Genomic DNA, 20,597 nt, shown 5'->3' on the forward strand with positions numbered 1-20,597 from the left:
AGAGACACAAACGAGCTAGTTTACGGACTGTTGTTCGTCACGACTGCACACCTCTGAGTCTCAATCTAACTAACACATCTCTTTCTCTCACCCACTTTATTCCTGCTCTGTGTAACATCACACATTCATTTTGAGATATGATTTGCACTTTTAAAATACCAACAAGTATCATTAGCTCAATATGTATAAACCCAATACAGTATGACTTAATTTAGAGTTGAAAGTAGTTTGTAGTTTTTGCTAGACTGAATGCTTGAAATTTCCTCAGTAAAATCAGCATTAAACTGATATACAGCAATAAACTTATTGTTCTTAAAACTAGTTGTGCGTATGCATCTAATTCTGCTCTAAATGACAGTGTCTCCTGTCACAGAGAAATAATTGCAAAGGGCTGTAGATGGAGTGGCCGCAGCGGTCTGCACTTACAAGAACTGCCACAGTGAAGAATTGATAGGCTTAAACCATCATTAATATTCAAGGTGAAGTCCCTCTCAGTCTCCAGCACTGTTTAGCCGACCCTCCACTCACAAGCTCAAGCCACACATTGTTCTTTCTCTCTTTCTGTGTGCCATCATTATTTCCTCCTATTTTTCTCTCTTGCACTCACTGCTTTTACCTATTTACATTTTTCAGTAGTGTGACAGTGCCTCGGCTCTTTTCAAAGCCAGAAACTTTCTAATGTGCAGCTGTATAGCATAAAAAAAATCGCTACACTGCTATATGTTTTCTAATATTCTATTGTTTTCCAGTCCAGCGAACTGAGGTAATAACAAACAATAACAATAACAAACACAACAAAAATGTTCACTTTCTTTCACCACCTGAAACATTTTAAGTCAATTTAGTGAAACTGTTTTTAGTGGACAGTTCTTGAAAATGAACTTGTAGAGGTTAAGAAAGAAAGAAAGAAAGAAAGAAAGAAAGAAAAAAAGAAAGAAAGAAAGAAAGAAAGAAAGAAAGAAAGAAAAAGAAAGAAAGATTTTGCAGATATTTTTCAAGCATATATATATATTATATATGCTATAGCCATAACACACATATATGATTTATATAAAATAAAAAACAAGAAAAGAGAAAAGATTTTTTACAGAATTTTACATCCTATTTGTAGCTATGCAAGCTATTGATAACATTTCTATAACACACCAAATACCAAGAATACAAACAATATTATTTTGTATTATAGTAATATGATATAATAAAATGCAATATAATAATTGATATATATACGTAACGTTAGCGGACGGGCACGAAGGACATGCACTGCGAAAGGCCCAGCGATAAGCTCCCCTTGCTGGGTTGCTTGTATCGACGATAGAGAGATACGGTTAAAAACTTTAATTGTTGTCAATATTAAGATATTTGACATTTCCAATTAATGTAGGCCTGTTACATTCTTATTTTTATTAGGCCTATAATGAAGTTCCTTTTATTATTAAATTAAAATTACAATTAATTTCCCCCTCAATAATTACCAAATAACTGACATGCTGAGGATAACAAAAGATTAGGCTATATATATATACTTTTTTTTTCAAGAGGTCTATTATACAATGAATTATAGGCCTAAAATTAAAATATTAACACCAATCTTCAAAAGCCATCAATAAAAAAATCAATGAAATAAAAAGCTTTTATTTCAAGCACCGACTTTCAAAAACAACCTGTTTAACACAAAATATATTTCTTCACTATGTAATATTAGAAATATTAAGGGAATAAATTAAAACAGTTAGCTAAATAGTTATCAGTAAGTTTAAGTAGATTTCTGAGAGAATATGCTGCGTCAGAAGCTGAAAGCTCTGTCATTACTCATCAGTCCGTTTTTACTTTTACTTTCTGCATAGTGAATCGACTGAGATTAAAGTATGAAGTATAAAGTATAAAGATTAAACTCTTGCGCAAAGTTTGCACATTGCTTGTGTGTGATATATCCATTGACTCTCCTTCATGGTTTAAAACAGAAATATTTCCAACATTGCAATGTAACCAATATACCCCTGTCCCGAACCATTACACCACTGTGAACCGAACCATGAATTTTGAGAACCATTACACCCCTAATATATACAGTGTGTGTGTGTGTGTGTGTGTGTGTGTGTGTTTGTGTAAATATATGTGTGTATATATATAATATATATATATATATATATATATATATATATATATATATATATATATATATATATAATTATTTTCTTAATATAATCACTCTATTGCCCAAACTGAGGTCATTGTTTTTTTGCCAGTTAAGTATTAAAGACAAAATTGAATATCTTTAATAGTTATATACTTTAAAATAGCTTTTATTTCCTAGTATCCTGTACTGTTTCAAACTTCTATAATTTATAGCAGCTTGAAAAACTACAGTTTAAAAGTAGCTTCAAGAACACTGATTTCTACTTCTCTCTCTCCCTGGCCTCTCCCTCATTTAACCGTGGCCCATTCATGTGATTTCCTGTCCTTCATTATTCAGAGGCTGTCTGTGTGTCTGTGCATGAGGGGCCTTCTGCAGGACGTGTGTTACTTTTGCCTCTTTCTGCTCATTATGTTCTCTCTCTGTGATTAAATGACCCCTTCAGTAATGACGGACGGCGGAGGACATGGCGAACTACTGAAGCAGCAAAACGCTGCTGTGACACTGCCCCGAGACGGCCGCATGGCCGCCAATATGTTTAATGAAGGGAGTGATGAGTTATTGATGCGTCTGCTCTAATTAGAGGTTCAGAAGTGTCCGCAGGAATCATAGCTGTGACAGCAAATACAAAGACAGCCATTGATTGTGTTGGGATGGACTGACTTTGGGTTTTGGAGTCTGAAAGAGCACAAGCACTTAACTACTGTTCTATTTGACTGGCGCGCACCCATCCCGATTAGTTAAACTTCCTAGGATCAGTGAAACTAATTACTGGCCAATAACCAATAATGAAAGGTTTAGGGGCAGTGTTGGGAAGTAACATGTAATTTAATTACTTTTTTTAGTAAAGCAGTAATTTAACACGTTATAATTTTCAAAATAGTAATTAGAGTATATTTACAAGCCGAGGTCTCTATATGTTACTGCCGCGTTATACTGCTGACAGAATGCAGTGTTTTATGATCTGGAAATTGTAAAAAGGATGCAGTACACGCACTGTCCAGTCAAGTGTCACTGGATTAGAGACCTGCTCCCGCGAGACCCGACGCAACAGAGTGCAGTGCGGGACAAGATGGACGAGTCATTAGGCTATAACACGTGTTTGCAGCGTTGAGCAATGCAGTGCTGAAATTTGCATGCTCATGAATCCTCTCATTATAACACACAAATTGTAGACATTATGAAAGATTAATTATGCATATATTTCTAGTGTTATAACAGAGATTTGTGAGATTGCATGAACTGAGATGTCTTTTAGAGATTATAAATGCAGCGCTCTTTGCTGGCATTCTGCCAAGCCAAACCACGCACGCAGCAGCCGTTTGCTTTAGTTAAAAATAACAGTGTTCTGTGAATGTTGATTCTTTAATAACAAATATTTATCGGGAGCATGTATGCTGGTAAAGTAATGTAACTAGTAATGTAACTAATTACTTTTGAAATAAAGTAATCAGAACAGTAACTTAATGACTTTTAAAAGGAATAATCAGTAATCAGTCATTTGATTACACTTTCAGAGTAAATTACCCAACACTGTTTAGGGGTGTGAAAAGTGCTTAGATGTTCTTCAATTCAGATTCAGACTCATAATGTTTCTTTGTTTAGTGCTGCTTTAAAATCTAGTGAGCTGCTTTGCTGTCTGTTCTACTTAGACAACTTCCTAACTAAAACAAACATTTCTAAATAATACAGCATATGTTACACAAGCTACTGAGACTCACAATGGATTTCAGTAGTGGTTTAAGTTGTTAAGCATGTTGCTAAGCTAACAGCACAGTACATTAATAAGCATTATAAGCGTAAAAACATAGATTAGTCACAAATATTGTGTAAAATAATTTCAGAATTAGCCTGAACTATTTTTATTTATCCAAAACACTAAAACCAACATTAATTTCAACTCATCTGCCGCCTTATGATTTATATCCTCTCAGCTCATTGCAATGCATTCTGGGATTGTTTTATTTGTAACATGCAAGCAATACTGACTGAATCTGGCTAAACTAAGAAGGTATCTTACAAGGTAATATACCATAACATTTTGGAATTAAAATGCTTTTTTTTTTTGCTTTGCATTCATTTTATTATAATTACAACATAATAGTGCCCTGTTCTGGGACCTCAAGCTGCTTACTCTTGCATTCTGTGTAGGTTGGTGTCATTTAATAAAAACACTGTTGTGAAACTTTGGATATGTTTATCAAAACAAGCAAAATAGTGACAAATTGCCTCTACAACTCTACAAACAATTTCCAGTATAACCTTTGAAAATGCTGACTACATAGTTCCATGTAACACAATAGCTTTCTATTACTGTCTCCCCAAAGGGTTTTGTCGTCAATAGCCATTAACAGTAACTAGTTTTCAGAAAAGTGAAAACCTAGAAGCAACCTAGACATCTTTTCAAACATCCTCAGAATAAACTCAGTTACGGAAAGCAAACAACAACTCGTATATAAAACTTCATTCTTCTGTGCAAGACTGTATGCATTGGGTTTGTTCATGTGTTCAAAGAACACCAGGCTCTAGGTCAAACGCCTAGAGTCTCTCATTGTCATTTCAAGGTGAACGAAGCATTTAGACAATCTCCCCTGCACATGCACCATCTGCGACAGTCTGTCCCTTCACTTCCTCTCTGCTTTTTCTCTCCACAAGGTTCAGTTGTTGTCATCTACGTTATGAGAAAATGCTATGAGCTGATCTGGGAGCAGTGCCAGGTGCCACACGCCAGTCTGTTTCCTTTAATACGCTCCATTTTAGCATGCACTGTAATTAAAGCAACCTGGCACTACACTTAGAACAGGAATTTTACAGTTCAGACCAATGGCTTCAGAGCGGAAGAACACAACCCCATTCATGCGCCTGAACTGTTTTTTCTTGTAGTTTCACAATAAGTAAGTAACAAAACATTAAGGACAGAATGACATTTTCTGGGGATGGGTGAGAATTTCAGAACCGAGTCCGCAAAATTAGGACGAGAGACGAGTCATAAATCAGCAAAACAGCCAAGAACTAAATTATCCTAATCCCAACAAACAGAAATCCCAAATGTACTGGAAATCTAAATTTAGAGAGTGCCAGGTTGGTACAAATATCCGTCTTAGCTCTGGAACAGAAAATAATTTGCTTTTACTGCATTTTTACATGCATATCTTTGTTTAGTTGACCTTCTCTAGAATTAAAATCTTTAATAATATATTTCATATGTGTCCGGTGAGATTTCTTGCACTCTGACTAAATGAACCTGAGAATTGTTTTATCAATGCATTAAATCAATGAATGTATTTAATCAAGTGTATTCAGATTTCTATTTGCATCTTTGAAGGTTGTTTAATTCATTGCTACATCAATTCAACTATTGAAAATGGACACCGGACAATTCAAAAACACTAAAATACAGTCTAACATGGCCCAGGGAGGTTTTAAACTTTTGTAACATATTCAGACAACATTTAATCAGTTTTTAGAAAACTAGTTTGACTATGAGCTTTTATTTGTCATTGTACTACAGCCAAAACACAATACTGAAAGATTATCTGGAAAATACTGAAGTTGTATTAAGTTAACAGCAAATAGTTTTTTCCACCCAATGTTAGAATAAAAAGAGAAGCTATTTATTTTAAATAAATTCTCATGCTTGTCAGCTTTTCATTAAAAAGTTCTATACAACAAGTAGCTAAGGGTGGCAGTAGTAAGAAATAAATTCTAGAAAATATACCACAAATAAAAAAATAAAAAATTCTGCCTTGCAGGTTCTCTTTCATTAAAGCATGACTTGCATGTAAATCTGCATTGTCAGATGAAAGACTGGTCAGGGCAGTTTAAGAATGCAATAGACTATTGATTGGTTTTTGAAAATGATGTGGTAAAGGCAGAGGACGAGTGTGTGTGAGTGGGACTGAATCAATGATTAGATGTGGATAAAATGATCCAGCAGTCTGTTGTTAGTATTCATCAGTCATGGTGAAACCGTTCTCTCATTACCGATTCAAACTGAGACATCATCACCTACACAACATGGCCTGCATGTCACACAGGAAGTTCAAACAAAAACACAGTGAGCAGAAAATTACTCTGAAACAATGGTGAAAAGCATAAACTACAGTAATAGTGCAGTGTCTTACTCCCACACACGCATTCAATATTCAAATAGATTCTGAACAAATAGATTCGAGAGTCAGAACACTGTTACTGCTAAAGAAAGCTGATTAAAACGCACGTTAAGTTAGAATGGGTTTGAATTTTGTGCCTACCTAGGCCATATTACAGTTTTAAAACATCATCTATACTACACATTTCTACTAGTTAGTCATTTGTAAATTATCAGCATTTGCTATCCTTGTTTTATAGATAGAAATTATACTTCATATCAGGTAGCATGTTTAGTAAAGCTGTTGATATCATGAGTAATATGCATCTATCTATCTATCTATCTATCTATCTATCTATCTATACATTAAAATTGTGCATGCAATGTACCGCATTGTAATTCACTATGAATAAAATACCAAATAATATCAGTAAATGTAAATTTTAATTAAAACTATTCAAAAATTGTTTTTATATACAAATTACTATATTATGAAAATGCAAATCATCATACAAAATATTGAGAGAAGACAATACAAGATGCATTAAATAATGTCAATAATGAAATTAGGATGACAACAAAATAGTCTAATATGAGTCCTAATATTCATATTTTCATTCACTTTTAGAGTGAATTTTGACCTGGATTTCCAGGTTTCAGGTGTAGAAAAAGTAATTACAAAGAAACAGCAAGTAACACATTTAATTAAAACGTGAAATTTTTAAATACTAATTTTTGGTAAAACATACTACATTACTCTTTTTTTTTTTTTTTTTTACTTAAAAAAAACATTTTAACAGCTTTTGTAACCATTCAGAATACCCTAGCAACCACCTGCAATACCCTACCACAACTGCAGCAAGACTCGTTCCAACAAGCACCACTCAAAATTTCTCCAAATGTAAAAATGTGGTAAATCATCCATACATAACGAAAAATACAAAGAAACATAAATGTTTCCTGCAAGTATACAAGAAACACTGACATTTTTATCTAAAATCATCAGTTAAAAAACACTATTTCCAAAGCCCCAGGGTTCCAGTATACCATGATAATATATACCTGTATGATGAATAATGTTCCTATAAATGACTTTCAAAACTACATTATTACCAGAACTTTTCTCAACAGACTGACTTTCAAAGCATTGCATATCCCACCGTGCGAGATGTGATTCGAGTCACAGCGAGTTATAGCGAAGCCCAGGTTATTCTGATCACCCCATGTATGTATGATTCCAATCTGATTTCCTTTGGGAGTCGGACAACCCTGAACCAGAGGAATCCTGTTGCTCTGTCACACCGCGGCTCTTTCCGCCCACGCTCCGCCATCTACTGCAAGCCTCCAAAACAAGTGTGACAAACCTCTTACTTACAGACACAAACTCAGCCTCGCTTTCTCACACCTCTAACTCTACGCCCTGCCAAGATGATCAAGTTTTTCCCCGAGTTTCTGCGAGCACCACCCCCGGCCTCAATGCAAACAGACGTCTGCGCTCATCTAAACCCTCGCCACTAACCCTGGCTCCTCCGCGCGCCATTCACCCAGCCAAGACGGAGCGAATTTCATTTTACAGACCATCTCAAGGGAGAAGGCAGAAACTGAGAGGGAAATGTGGAGAGCGAAGCAGTGGTGCTGCAAATCCATTCCTGTCTTAGCGCATTGCGAGCATCTCACGTCCCTTAGGACTACTGTCAACCACTGCAAAACTGGGACAGGAAGAAGAGCGAGAGAGCTTATTGACGGTCACTCAATTCTGGTGACACAGCCAAACAGCATCAGACGGTGTCACACTAGAAATGAAAACTAACACTATTAAATTTTCATTAAAGGAAGCGCCTGTTACAAGCTCTGAATTAATTTTTAATAGCTTACCGGGGTTTAATCAGTTGTCTTTTTTCAACAAAGATTTTGATTTACGTGTCAGTCTGCTACCATTAAAAAATGAAGCTTCCAAATTTGGGTTTCTGCAGCCATGCCACAGAGGAACCACTTTTGGCTCCTCAATGAATCTTTCAGTAAAGAGTTCCTAAAAGAACCACTATTTGCTTAGTGTAAAGAACATTTTAATAATTCAAAGAACCTTTTCCGCAATAAAGAAATGGTGTAGATGTTGAAGGTTCTTAATGGAACTATGACTGCCAATATACAAGCTCAAAAAAAAGACGTAATGTCTTAACATCGTCCTTGACAGTAACATCCTAAAGTCAGTAATGCCGCTGCAACTGCTCATGTTGTTCCAAGGGAGTAAATTACAAAAAGATATCAAGACAACACTGCGCTGCTAAAAACCATTAAACACCGCTCTTATCTATTAGAAGTGTAAATGCAATTAGGCTTTTGAAATTAAAGGTTTCTATTTAATTAATTGAAGGTAGATGTCTAAATTTCAAATTCAATTAAAACATAAAGCTTGAGGTCCAAAAATGAAATCTTGTCACTGTATAAATTTTCCCTTATTAGAAAGCACAAAACACACATTTTCCAAAACAGCATGGGGAGCCTAAATGAAAATGACAATTTGTTTGCAAAAAGACGTATCATTGACAATTATTTCAACTTGAAGCTGGCTCTAATTGCACATAAACCATTAAACAAGACGTGAATTAAGTGTTTTATGCTTGAAAAGAGAAGGGCTTTTACATCATTTACCTAGAAATTCTCAATCTGAGCAACTTCCTCACTCACGCCTCTCAAAGCCACTGTAATGGTGCAATTTCACTTAAATACCTCCATTATTTTTCAGGCACGAGAGACAACTGTTCTTTGCGATTCAAACAATCCCACTGTTGTGATGATGGTGGGTCTTATTATACAGCATGCTGGAAACATGAATTCAACTGCAAACATTAGAAATGTCATAATGGCAGCAAGTTCAGAACAGTTTCTGCATAGTGGACTAAACATTCATGATAAACCCAGAGTAAGATGCTATCTGTGTCCTCACTGGCCTTTACCAACTAAGATCTTTGAAAGTCATATAGTCTCTCACAGACTATGCAGAATTTTCTGCTATTTATTTATTTATTTTAATTTAAACCGATTGGATTTACTTTGGATTTGTGCTGACAATTAGTTTCCCATCCGGCAAGTGATCATCTACATCAAAATGTAGTTGAAGTATTGTCATTTTAATGTATATACACAATATATATTGAAACAATGTTTATGCTAAGGGTTGTGCAAAGGTTAACAATATACTTTTGAATCAAGATTGAAGTTTGAGCAAGATCTGAAAATTAAGCAAGTTGAAATTATGTTAGAATGTCAATGTTGATGTCAATGCCAGATGGGTCACATAAAACGGACAGTTTACCCAAAAATTAAAATTCCATCATCATTTACTCTCATGTCATTCCAAATCTGGTTGGCGGTTTTGGACATCACTGACTTTCAATGTACGGGCCAAAAAAGTTGAAACATCTGTTGTTTTCCACAGCATAAAATCACAGTTGTGAAACAACATAAGGATCACTAAATTATTATTGTTATTATTTTTAATTTTATTTTTGGGTAAACTATCCCATAAGGTGAGCTGTCACCAAACCTGATGCTCGGAGGATAGGGTACGTCATGGTGGAGGAGCTAGAGACATTGTCTTGATGAACCTATGATCAATAAAGCCAGTGTAAACCAATGAAAACCAGATAGCATCTTTTTTAATTGAGATTAGACAAGTTCAACATGTGCCCATCTGATTTAATAGATGGCTCGTGGTCTTCCCAGTTAACTCTTCGTGGTGGGAATCAATTATGGCTTCTTCTCTGACATGCGACCTCAGAGTCGAGTGTTGTAGAGAAGGGGAGGAGATCTTCACCTGTTCTCTTTTGGGATTCATGTCGGTGGATACATACCTCCTTTTCTACAAATTTTCTTGCCGGGTTTTCTGGCACATTCCTTGGATATTCTTTTTACTGCAAAATGAATAGAAGACTAAAAAATAACATGGGAGTCCATTATGGACATCAGGAGCATGCAACAGCACAACTTGACTGAAAGAGGAAGAGAAGAGTTTAACAAGTTCTCTGACCTAAATCATCATTATCATCATGAGTACTGCAAAAAATATACCCTCTTTATGATTCATTAATGGGCCGTTTACACTAGTGTGTGTCTGTCTAACAAGTAAAGGGAGGGGAAAGAAATCCGACCACCTAAAATGGACGTGCTGCAGCACACAGAAAGATTTGCATGTGCAAGGGATGGTGGGAAGGTTAGGACACATGTACAGCCTCACTCACTCACTCACGCACACTTACACATTAAACAGCGGCATGCATCGAGCATGCAGAGATCATGCAATTTTTTTTTTCTCCGCTGCACTCACTACACTCTGCACAAAGGAAACTGACACAGTGAAATGACAAAGACAGGTCCGTCCTGCCCACACATAAACTCACCATCCTCCGTTGGCACGTATATATTTAAGAATAAGCAGTCTTCGCTCTGGTCCTGTACATAGGACGACACCACTTCAATGCCATTGGTGAACCAAACCGGCAGCATAACATCCGGTAGCCTGCCCTCCAGCAGGGTTTGGGGACAAACAGGGCCAAACTGAGTTGCATTACGGATATCTGACCATGAAAGAGGTGGCTCAGGTGGCTGGAAACGCCTTTCGCCTGTGGGAGGTGCTGCGTAGGGGACGCCCAGGAACTGGATGACGGGCCCAAGGATCTCATTGTTGAGTTCTTTTTTGAATCCCCGCAGTTTGCCATAAGTTGTAGTGACAACGGGATCCGTTTCGTCTAGTTTTTGCGAGGCCGCCAGCTGGGCGTGCAGGGTCAAGCCTAATATCCAACACAAGAACGGCAGATCCAGGCTAGCGCTGAGGCCTAGCCGTGGGCACATGGCCCGCCAGATGCTTCCCAGGCGGTTTGGTTGTTGGAAGGGCATGTTCAATCCTCTTCACGTTAGTCCAGCTACTAGTTTATATCCACCTGCACGAAAGAAACAATCAAACCCAAGATGCCAGACGTTTCGAGAGAGAAGCTGTCAAAAATCTCAAAGCCTCTTTGCATGGCAAGTATTCCCACATGGACTTAAACACGTATCCAAGCAACATCTTCATCAAGAACCAGCTATTCGTCGGGTCCCATTCTACTGACAACGTAGCTTTCCATTCTGGCTAGGTGCGGGTGTCAGGGGTGGGGAGGCATATGCAGCAGGTTGTCCACAGATAAATCAAGTCTGGTGCAGTGGTTGGTCTATATCCTGCTGGAAATAAAATAAAATAAAAATTAGTGGTGAGGCAGAGGAAAATTGTGCTTTATTGCTGTCTGTGATCTTGTGTGCCTGCTATCAAGCAGAATGTTCTAGGATCACAGCTCACCGGCATGACACAGGATCTATCAAACAGACCCATCGAGACAGTTAAGCCGTGTCTCGGCCAACGGCAAATCAAATACTTCTCCAATACACTCAAAGGCTGAAGTGATTATATAATAAAGCAGTCCTTAAGACACAGTATTGAAACACATTTTGTCAGGGGGCATTCTGGGGTCTAACACGGATGTCATAAAAGGTAAAACTTCTTCAAATATCGCAAATTTTTCAGTTTTGGGGAGTCTCACTACATTATCTTTTATGATCTGTGGTTGCTTAGTCATAGAAAAAAAAATAATTTCATGCTTCATACAATATAGTTTTTTTTTTTTTTGCTTTTTTTTGCTATATTGAAATATTTTTACGAAAATAAGCAAATATTATGGCAGACTACTCAACATATTTTTTTAACTTATTTTTCCTGACATTTTTGACTTAAAACTTTCATATATTAAAAATAAAAATAACAATTATTATTATTATTATCATCATGCAGTGCAAAGGCCATTGACCCAGCAGTTTAAACCAAGTAATCAACAAAATGTCATGTCGTTTGTTGTGATCATGGCTGGCTTTGACAAAATCTCTTCATTCCCATTACTCCAAATCCCATTACTTCTCACTTCGTCAACTCACCGATCTGTGAAAGCCTTGCACATGTGCAAGAACTATATTTGGATCCACCCCCCCCCCATCCCCCACCCCCCAGAACACAACTCTTAATAAGGAATAGAGGTTCATTTATAACCGTGGTTGAGTCTTCCCCAGTGGACGCTGTGACGGGCGGATTCAGAACAGGCTTTCACTCTGCACGGTAAATGAGAAAAGCACCTCTGCTTCCACTGCTCTACAATAGGGTTTATGTTCCACTATAAAGGGGCATTTGTCTTGAGCATTACTGTACCACCACACACAGCCTCCCCTGCCCACTACCCTCCAACAACCAGATCATTCATGATGACTAGCCCTGGAAGTGTCAGCATATCCGGACAGAGGGCCACACAGCCAGACAGGGAGCAGACAAGGCTGAATGGAAGTGCACGAGCTGACCTTTCTTCTACCCCCATATAATGGCGTCCACGGACAATGCTTAAAGAGCCTCCGTTTTCCATCTGTTCGAAATATGTGGCCCTGAGATCTAATCTACTGTTATAAAATAAGACAGATTTCAATAATAACATTACCATTTTGCAATTTTTTGTTTATTTTTTTTTATGGTAAAACAAGAACCACCAACATTTTATTAAATTCAAAAGGTTTTTGAACAAACCACGGTAAAGGTAGAGTTATAACAAAAAAATAAATAGACAACTTACAGTCAATTAGTAATGTCTGCCTGTTTTATTTTTATACTTAATAATAAATATTAAAGTTTTAAATATTAGAATGTATCAAATATCAAATTGAAAAAAATATATATATAAGTGCTATTTCTATCTGTCTATTTTGTTTATTTGTTTGTAAAACATATTGTTAAATTATTATATACAATTCATTGAATTATTATTATTAAGACTTACATTTGTTAACTTTTGAGTTTGCCATTTATATAGCTTTTGATGCTGAATTGCTAATATTGCTTAAAAGGATGGATGGATTGATTATACAGATATATATTATATATAATCTCAGACTAGTATACTTATTATCATTACCGAAATAAATGACCTCATTTCCGAAACCTACATATCATTACTGCAATGTAAGGTTTCATTAAAATATAAAAAAAAAAAATGATTGTAAATTGTGAAAGGTGTTGCGGTAATGAGAGAAATCAATCAAAAAAAAACTTACATTTAAAATGATTATTTCAGAATTTCAGTAAAACTAGCGTCATATCACATCATAGACTGTAGTATCACATACACAGAACTGTAACGGTAAACCCGTCAAAATGAAAGTATTTGCCAGAAATCTATTACTAGCCTATTGTTCAGCAGAATGTACAAAGCTTACTACTACTACTACCACAAATATTAAAATGAAACGGACATTATTAAAGGAATAATCACACAACATTTCTTCCATGTATTATTTTTAATAGTAAATCCCCTTTGTTTACCAAAAAATAAAGTTTGCTTAGTTTTCAATAATTTAAAGATAAATTAAATGAATGTTTTATGCCTTCATTTGATAACCATAAAAATGTGAATACACAGAATTTCAGAGGGGAAACAACATTTCACATAAGGCTATTTTAAGAAAAAAATGTAACAAATTAAGTTGTTTTTATGCATTTAAATAATTACACTTGCTTAAACACAGAATTAGGTAACAATAAAACATATGGTGAAGAAAAAAATAAAACATTTCATAGGGCCCTAAACATGTAATATTTTTTGTATTTTTTTTTTTTGTAGTTTTTTTTGGGTGGTTATTTTTGCTGTAAAGATAGAGATATATATCGTATATCGAGATATAGCAAAATATATCGAGATATATTTTTTGCTCCATATCGCCCAGCCCTATTATAAACTGTATATGCAAGTTCAGTCTTGCAAAGAAACACATGCCTAAAACTAGCCTCATTATGCAAAACCAAATTTGTTAGCTGAAGTGTTTTATTTTATCCTTGATTAGTCAATCTCTCTTTGGCCCAGTTGACATTTCTACTCCCCTCACTTCATATTTCAAAACAAATTGCTCCTATTGACGGTAGCCTATCAATGACAGGCTTCAAAAAGATGCAAAACAGTCTGTTGTGTCACATAATTAGGCAAACAGATAAACAGAGACGCATAATGTGAAATCCACTGCACTGACTGTGTACCATACTCTTAATGAGCCTATAAAATTGTGATTTTTACAATAGAGTGACGAGACAAACAGCTTCAACACCACTGCAAAATGTTTTTTTTTTTTTTTGAGTACATTTTACAAGAAAACTCTATATCAGTCTTTCTACTTCAAAATTTTACAATTAATTACATTTTTTGCAATTAATTGTGATATTTACTAGTGTTTTCTGAATGAAAAGTGTTTCTATACCACATATTTTAGTCTATATATAAGCCTATATATTAGCAAATGTTCGTAATGAGATCGGGTTTGGCTCAGAAGATGGGGAACTGAATTGAGAGAAAAAGACATCTGAATCCTTTGAGACAGTATGTAACAATCTCTGTCGGGATCTTAACACAGTGTTCCCTTGCAGACAAAGAGAGAATCCACAGCACAGAGACTGTAAATCTCCATAAAATACACACAATCTAAATTTCCTTCTCAACCATCCTTATGCCTTTGCCTGTTCTCTTATAGGTACATTTACTCATTCTAAAGGCCTGGTACACTAATGACATCATCATCCATCCTCTTACTCCAGTTTTGATAGATATAAACTGCTACATGAAGATATGCAAATATGTTTTACTGGATACCTCTTCCAAAGAATTGAGGACACATTTTCCTCATGGTCAAATGTAAATGCAAAAACTTCTCGCTTTGGAATACATTAATCTACTGTATATCTTCTTGTTTCATCATTTAAAACTTACCACAAATATCTTTTTGTGAAATATTTTGTTGTCTTTCTTTAGAATAAATGCCACTTTGTTTGATTTTCTGTTATATAAAGGCAAAGCATTCATACATTTTTTTCCCTGTGGGTCCGATATCTTTGTCTCAATGCTTTAGTCGTGTATTCTCTTCAAGTTTATTTTTGTGTGTGTGTGTGTGTGTTTTGTCATTTCTTTCTGCTTGAAGTGCTTATCTTGTAGCTCCTGCTGTGAGTTGTCCTGTTAAAGACCGAGAGCTCTGTGAATCTCAGTTACAGTTACAGTGGTTGAGTCTCAGCTAAGACTCAAGCGCACCTACAATAATAGAGCCTTCGGAAATATGTTCATCTATCACATTCAAATCATTGACAGCACCAGAAAACAAAATGAAAAAGAATAATTTCTCAAACTGATCATAAGTGACAAAAAGAATGGTGTGATGTTACAAAAGATTTCTATCTTCAATTAATGCTGTTCTTTTGAACTTTCTATTCATCAAAGAAAAATGTATCAGGTTTCACAAAAGTTATTAAGCAGCTGTTTTTAACATTGATAATAACAACTGTTTTTAACATTAATAATAACATGAAATGTTTCTTGAGCACCAAATCAACACCTGAAGGATCATGTGACACTGAAAAGTATACTTTGCCATCACAGGAATACATACATTTTCAAATATATTAAGACAGAAAACTGTAATTTTAAACTGAAATACTATTTCGCAATATTACTGTTTTTACTGTGTTTTGGATTAAAAAATAAAAGCAGCCTTGGTTGGTAAGAATATTTTTTTTTTTCTTTTTTTTTAAAAAAAAATGATGTCATAAATTGTTGTTATGATTTTTTTTTTTTACCATGTATCCTGTGATTTAAATATATGATTGCTGGTTTATACAGTATGCAACAATATTAAATCTAGTCAAAGCACAAATCTACTTTCCCCCGAAGGTTCTCAACATTCTTATTTTCAACTTCCAACATACTGGCATCTGAGGATAATGGAGTACAGTTCAAAGCGGAAAACAAATGGCTGATTATTTTTAAGCGAATGCCGTCAGACGTTGTGAACACAGGCCAGAACAGTGAGTTACTGCAGCAGTCGGTCAAATCTGCGGCCATTTCATCAGCGTTTGCTTAAGGCCCACACAAGCTCACACTCACCTTAATGATCTCATCTCGACCGCAATAAGACTTTGGGAGAAATTTATAGGCTAAAGTTTATATGATTATGTGTGAATGTGCTTAGCTTGCAGGTCAGGATGGTGGTAGAGGATAGTTTGGGGAATCTAAGTTCTGATTAAGAAGACCCTGAGTTTATTAGATCTGCTATCAAAGACTCATTAAAAATTACTCATCATTTGCATGACGGAGCAATCCATCATATCATCAGTCCAGTCAGTAACGCCACTCACACATCATTGGAAAGTGGTACAACAAAGTAACAGTTGACATCAGTTCTTTTTTCAACACTTGCATGCTAGCTAAATGGCATAGGTAATTAAAAAGTTGCAAAGCTTAAGGGAGTAATTCATCCAAAAATAAAAATTCTATCATTATTTGCTCAACCACGTCACTCCAAAACCCTATGCTGTTATTTTTTTCTGCACAAAGACTAATTTCCAAACTGTCTTTGCAATGACCTTTTTTCTTCACTTCACTTGTTCAAACTTCTTATTTGAAGTGAAATACCTGCACTTCAAACTCTACTTTCAGATATTCACACAATTATATGGCAGTCTAAAACTAAAGGGATAATTCTTTAAAAAATGAGACTGCTGTCACCATTTACTCCCCCTCATGTCATTGCAAATTTAACTTTCTTCTGTAAAACAAAAAAGAAGATATTTGTAGCAATTAGTTTTGGAATTACTAAATTTCATTGAATTGAACTGAATTGAAAAAAAAAAAAAAAAAAAAAAAAAAAAAAAAAATATATATATATATATATATATATATATATATATATATATATATATATATATATATATATATATATATATATATATATATATATACACACAACATATCTTCTCTTATGTGCTATCTTGTGGTGGCCCCTGCAGGCACCCTTTGAAGGTAAGACTGTATTAAAAAAAAATGCAAATTTTTGTGTGTGTTATACAGGAAAAACAAATGACAAACATGTGGTGAGTAAATAAGATTTTTTTTTTTAATTTTCAAGTGAACCATTGCTTTAAGATTCTGATGACACTGTATGTAAAAGAAATGCACATTAGAGTAACACGCAACAAGAAAACGTCCATCTCCCGAGACTGCAGTGAGCTGCATGTGAAGACGTGATGACAGAAAGCAGATGCTGCTGTGAAACGAGCAGAAATGAGAGTGGAAGAATAATTCTGGCGGCCAGAACTTCTTGTCCTCACATGACAGCATGCAAGCAGTCATCAATCGAACCGGAACAAATATAAAGCGAGACGCAGACTACTGCAGCAAGGCTGATCTTATCAGTTGATGTGTTCAATGACAACTTTAGCCACAGATTAACATACACAATTAAGCATAACTCATTCCAAACACCTGCGAGAGTGAATGTTTGCAGAAGTGCTGAGTTCTATGACCACTACTTGTCTGGGCCTTTGCATTATTCATTGCAAAGGTACAGCTTGAGGAATATCTGCACAGCCAACACAAATATACCCACTAACTTACATATGCAAACATGCTTATGCATCCCCTCTAGCGGTCATATACTGTTTATAGACAGGAAGTAGGCTTTGATCTCGTTCAGGCAGCTCTGAACAAAAGGTTTATTTGAGGATAAGGAAGTTCTGGGCATTTCTGGTACTGGTGATCACCGCAAGATGCATTCTAAGTAGTAATACTGATTCAACTTGCTTTATCATACTGCTTTGTGGCAAAATACTGTTGTGACAGTGAAGGCTGTAGTTGCATTCCAAAAACTGCGCAAACTAAAAAGATAGTATAAAAAGTCAGCTTGGTTGACAGCACAGCTTGATCTCATGAACTTAGAACAAATGTAATCTGTCCAACTGCATCCGCTTCATCTGCAACAAAGAGCTCAAAAATATGCATTCCTTGCATAGATTTCTATTAAACTAAAAAATTAGGCCATATTTCTTGCTCAGATAAAATTTTCACAGCCATTCAAATGTTTGGGGTTTTAATGTTTTTAGAGGAAACTCTAATGAACACCAAGGCTGCATTTATCTCATCAAAAATACAGCAATATTGAGTAATGTGCAACTTATTCCTGTAATGGCAAAGCTGAATTTTCAGCACCCGTTACTCCAGTTTTCACTGTGACATGATCCCTCAGAAGTCATTCCAATATGCTGATTTGCTGCTCAAAGATACATTCTTATTAAATGTTGAAAACAGTTCTGTTGATTAATATTTTTGTGGAAACATCGATTTCCAGGATTCTTTGATGAATAGAAAATTCAAAAGAAGAAATTTATTTGAAACTGATTTTTTTTTTTTGTAACATTATAAATTTCTTTACTATCACTTCTGATGAATTTCATGTATACTTGATTAATAAAAGTACCAATTTCTTAAAAATAAAATCTTACTGACCCCAAATAGCGATATAAGCAAAAATTTATTTAATATAATTTATATAACAATTTTGGTCAATAATATCACATCCTATAGATTTATTTTAAAGTGATTAAAAAATCTGCAGAGAAAAAAAAGAATAAAACATCCTTTTGAAACAACAGAAAGGCCTATTACACACATTTTTGCTTATAACACTACTGCAAGTTCCACACTTTAAAAAAGTCAAGTTTGCAGATATTAATAACATTTACCAGACTGCCATTTTGTGGTATCTGTGGTGCAAGTTCTCCAGTTTACAACTGTAATGTGTGAAAACCAAAAAAGCTTTGTCATCAGCGAGAGCTCTCTGTGCTTGGTGTCTCTGAGCAAGCGGCTCCTCCCACATGCACATTTGCAAGGGCATCAGGATCACAAATCTGAATGCTGCATGTGTGGGATTAACATATGAAATATGCAGATTGCATTACATTTCCTATAATGCAAATAGATGACCTGCTTTCCAAGCTACAGTAACAAGACCTGGAAAACCCTCCCTTTACAGTACACAACCTGGTCAAGTAGGTGTGTGCAGAAAATTCAATTGCACTTTGTTGTTATCAGCATCATAATTGGAGATTTATTAGGAAGGCACTGAAATTACAAAGCCTGTAAACATGAAAGAAACATGGATGTTCTTAATATGAGGAGTGTCAAATGCAGGCTTTTGAAGAGGAAACTGCAACACACAAAGCGCTTGACAGATTTAGCCTGAACACTGCATGTGGGACATTTAGATCTTCATCCCACAGAAATGTCACATTAGCCTCTGGTCAAAGAGCATGCAGAGCATGTGGCAAAGACAAACATCAAGAAGCTTTCCACATTCAAGGCATGTGGGGGAAAAAAAACTGATCCAATTTTGACCTGACATGAACCCAATCCGGGATTTAAAGAAAGAAAAGAATGAGGATCTTAATCAATGGTTTAATGAAGAACCTTTAGCATCCATGGAACCTTTCCATTACACAAAAGCTTCTTTATAATAGACAAAGAATTTCAAAAAATTGCAAATACTAAAGTCTCAAACCCAAATAGATATTCTTATAAAAGTTAAGACTTGTCTACGACCTCCTTAAACGCCTTGTTTAAACACGCCCCCAAATCTACATCACGATGTGGGATGTAACGCCACCCAAATGTTCACGCAAGGAAAGAAGGTGTAACTTTGATTCTTACTGTAGTATTGTTGCTGCCTCCATGTTGTGGAGACGCTGTGTTTCTTGTTGTGGAAGTGAATATATTTTTTTTTGCTTTGTGGGAGGGTTCGTGTCTGGAGGTCGGTGGTTAAGTTGTACTTACAACACTGTTCCAGAACAGTTCATTTTATGGAGGACTGTTCCCTGATCCTGGGAGAGAAGACTACAATGCCAGCTGTTCTGACTCATAGACTTTAAGTACATTTACATATTTAGAGGATTTGCCACTGATGATGCCACTCACAAACGTGAGTTTTGAGCACTGTAGAGTAAGCGCTTGTTGTTTGTCGTTTCTCTGATCACAAATGCAGACATGGTTTGCGGCGCGATGCAACACAACGCTTAAAAAGATAGTTTAAGTCATTAAAATCCGTAATTATGTCCCCACCGGATGCAACAAATGGCCCGTTTGTAATGGGTTTTATTGTTTTTGTCTTGTCACGCTGGTGCTCTGACCAGGACACAGCATCGTGATGCAACACAATGCGTAAAAAGACAGAATAAGTCATTATAATCCGTAATTATGTCCCTACTGGATGCAACAAATGGCTTGTTTGTAATGGGTGGGGGCATAGAAGAGAAACAATAATGTACAGTATGTGGCAAATAATGTTTTTTGAACCTCATAAACACATTTCATTACACCAAATACACAAAATAATGTTCTTTTTAGCAACATCATATGACCCCTTTAAGGTCACGTAATATAAAGTGGGACCAGAAAAAATGATTAGATTTAGAACGGTTCACTGAAAGGTTAGTGTGGAATC

At 35.7% G+C, this 20,597-nt stretch overlaps 1 protein-coding gene across 9 annotated transcripts in view; it reads right to left on the reverse strand.

Annotated features, from left to right (window-relative positions):
* The window catches only part of nlgn1 (neuroligin 1), a 271,832-nt gene that overhangs the window by 173,353 nt on the left and 77,882 nt on the right, over positions 1-20,597 (reverse strand). For 4 of the 9 annotated variants that reach the window (XM_042734437.1, XM_042734439.1, XM_042734438.1 and 1 more), the window contains 2 exons: positions 10,628-11,444; positions 10,082-10,141 (listed from right to left, as the gene is read on the reverse strand). In XM_042734437.1, coding sequence (XP_042590371.1) covers positions 10,082-10,141; positions 10,628-11,123 — 556 coding nt within the window. In that variant the 5' untranslated portion in view covers positions 11,124-11,444. The remainder of the gene's footprint in view (positions 1-10,081; positions 10,142-10,627; positions 11,445-20,597) is intronic. The other 5 variants (XM_042734442.1, XM_042734441.1, XM_042734440.1 and 2 more) reach the window with 2 other exon arrangements.

The sequence above is a fragment of the Cyprinus carpio genome, chromosome B11 (genome assembly GCF_018340385.1).
Source record: "Cyprinus carpio isolate SPL01 chromosome B11, ASM1834038v1, whole genome shotgun sequence".
NCBI classification, from domain to species: Eukaryota; Metazoa; Chordata; class Actinopteri; order Cypriniformes; family Cyprinidae; genus Cyprinus; species Cyprinus carpio.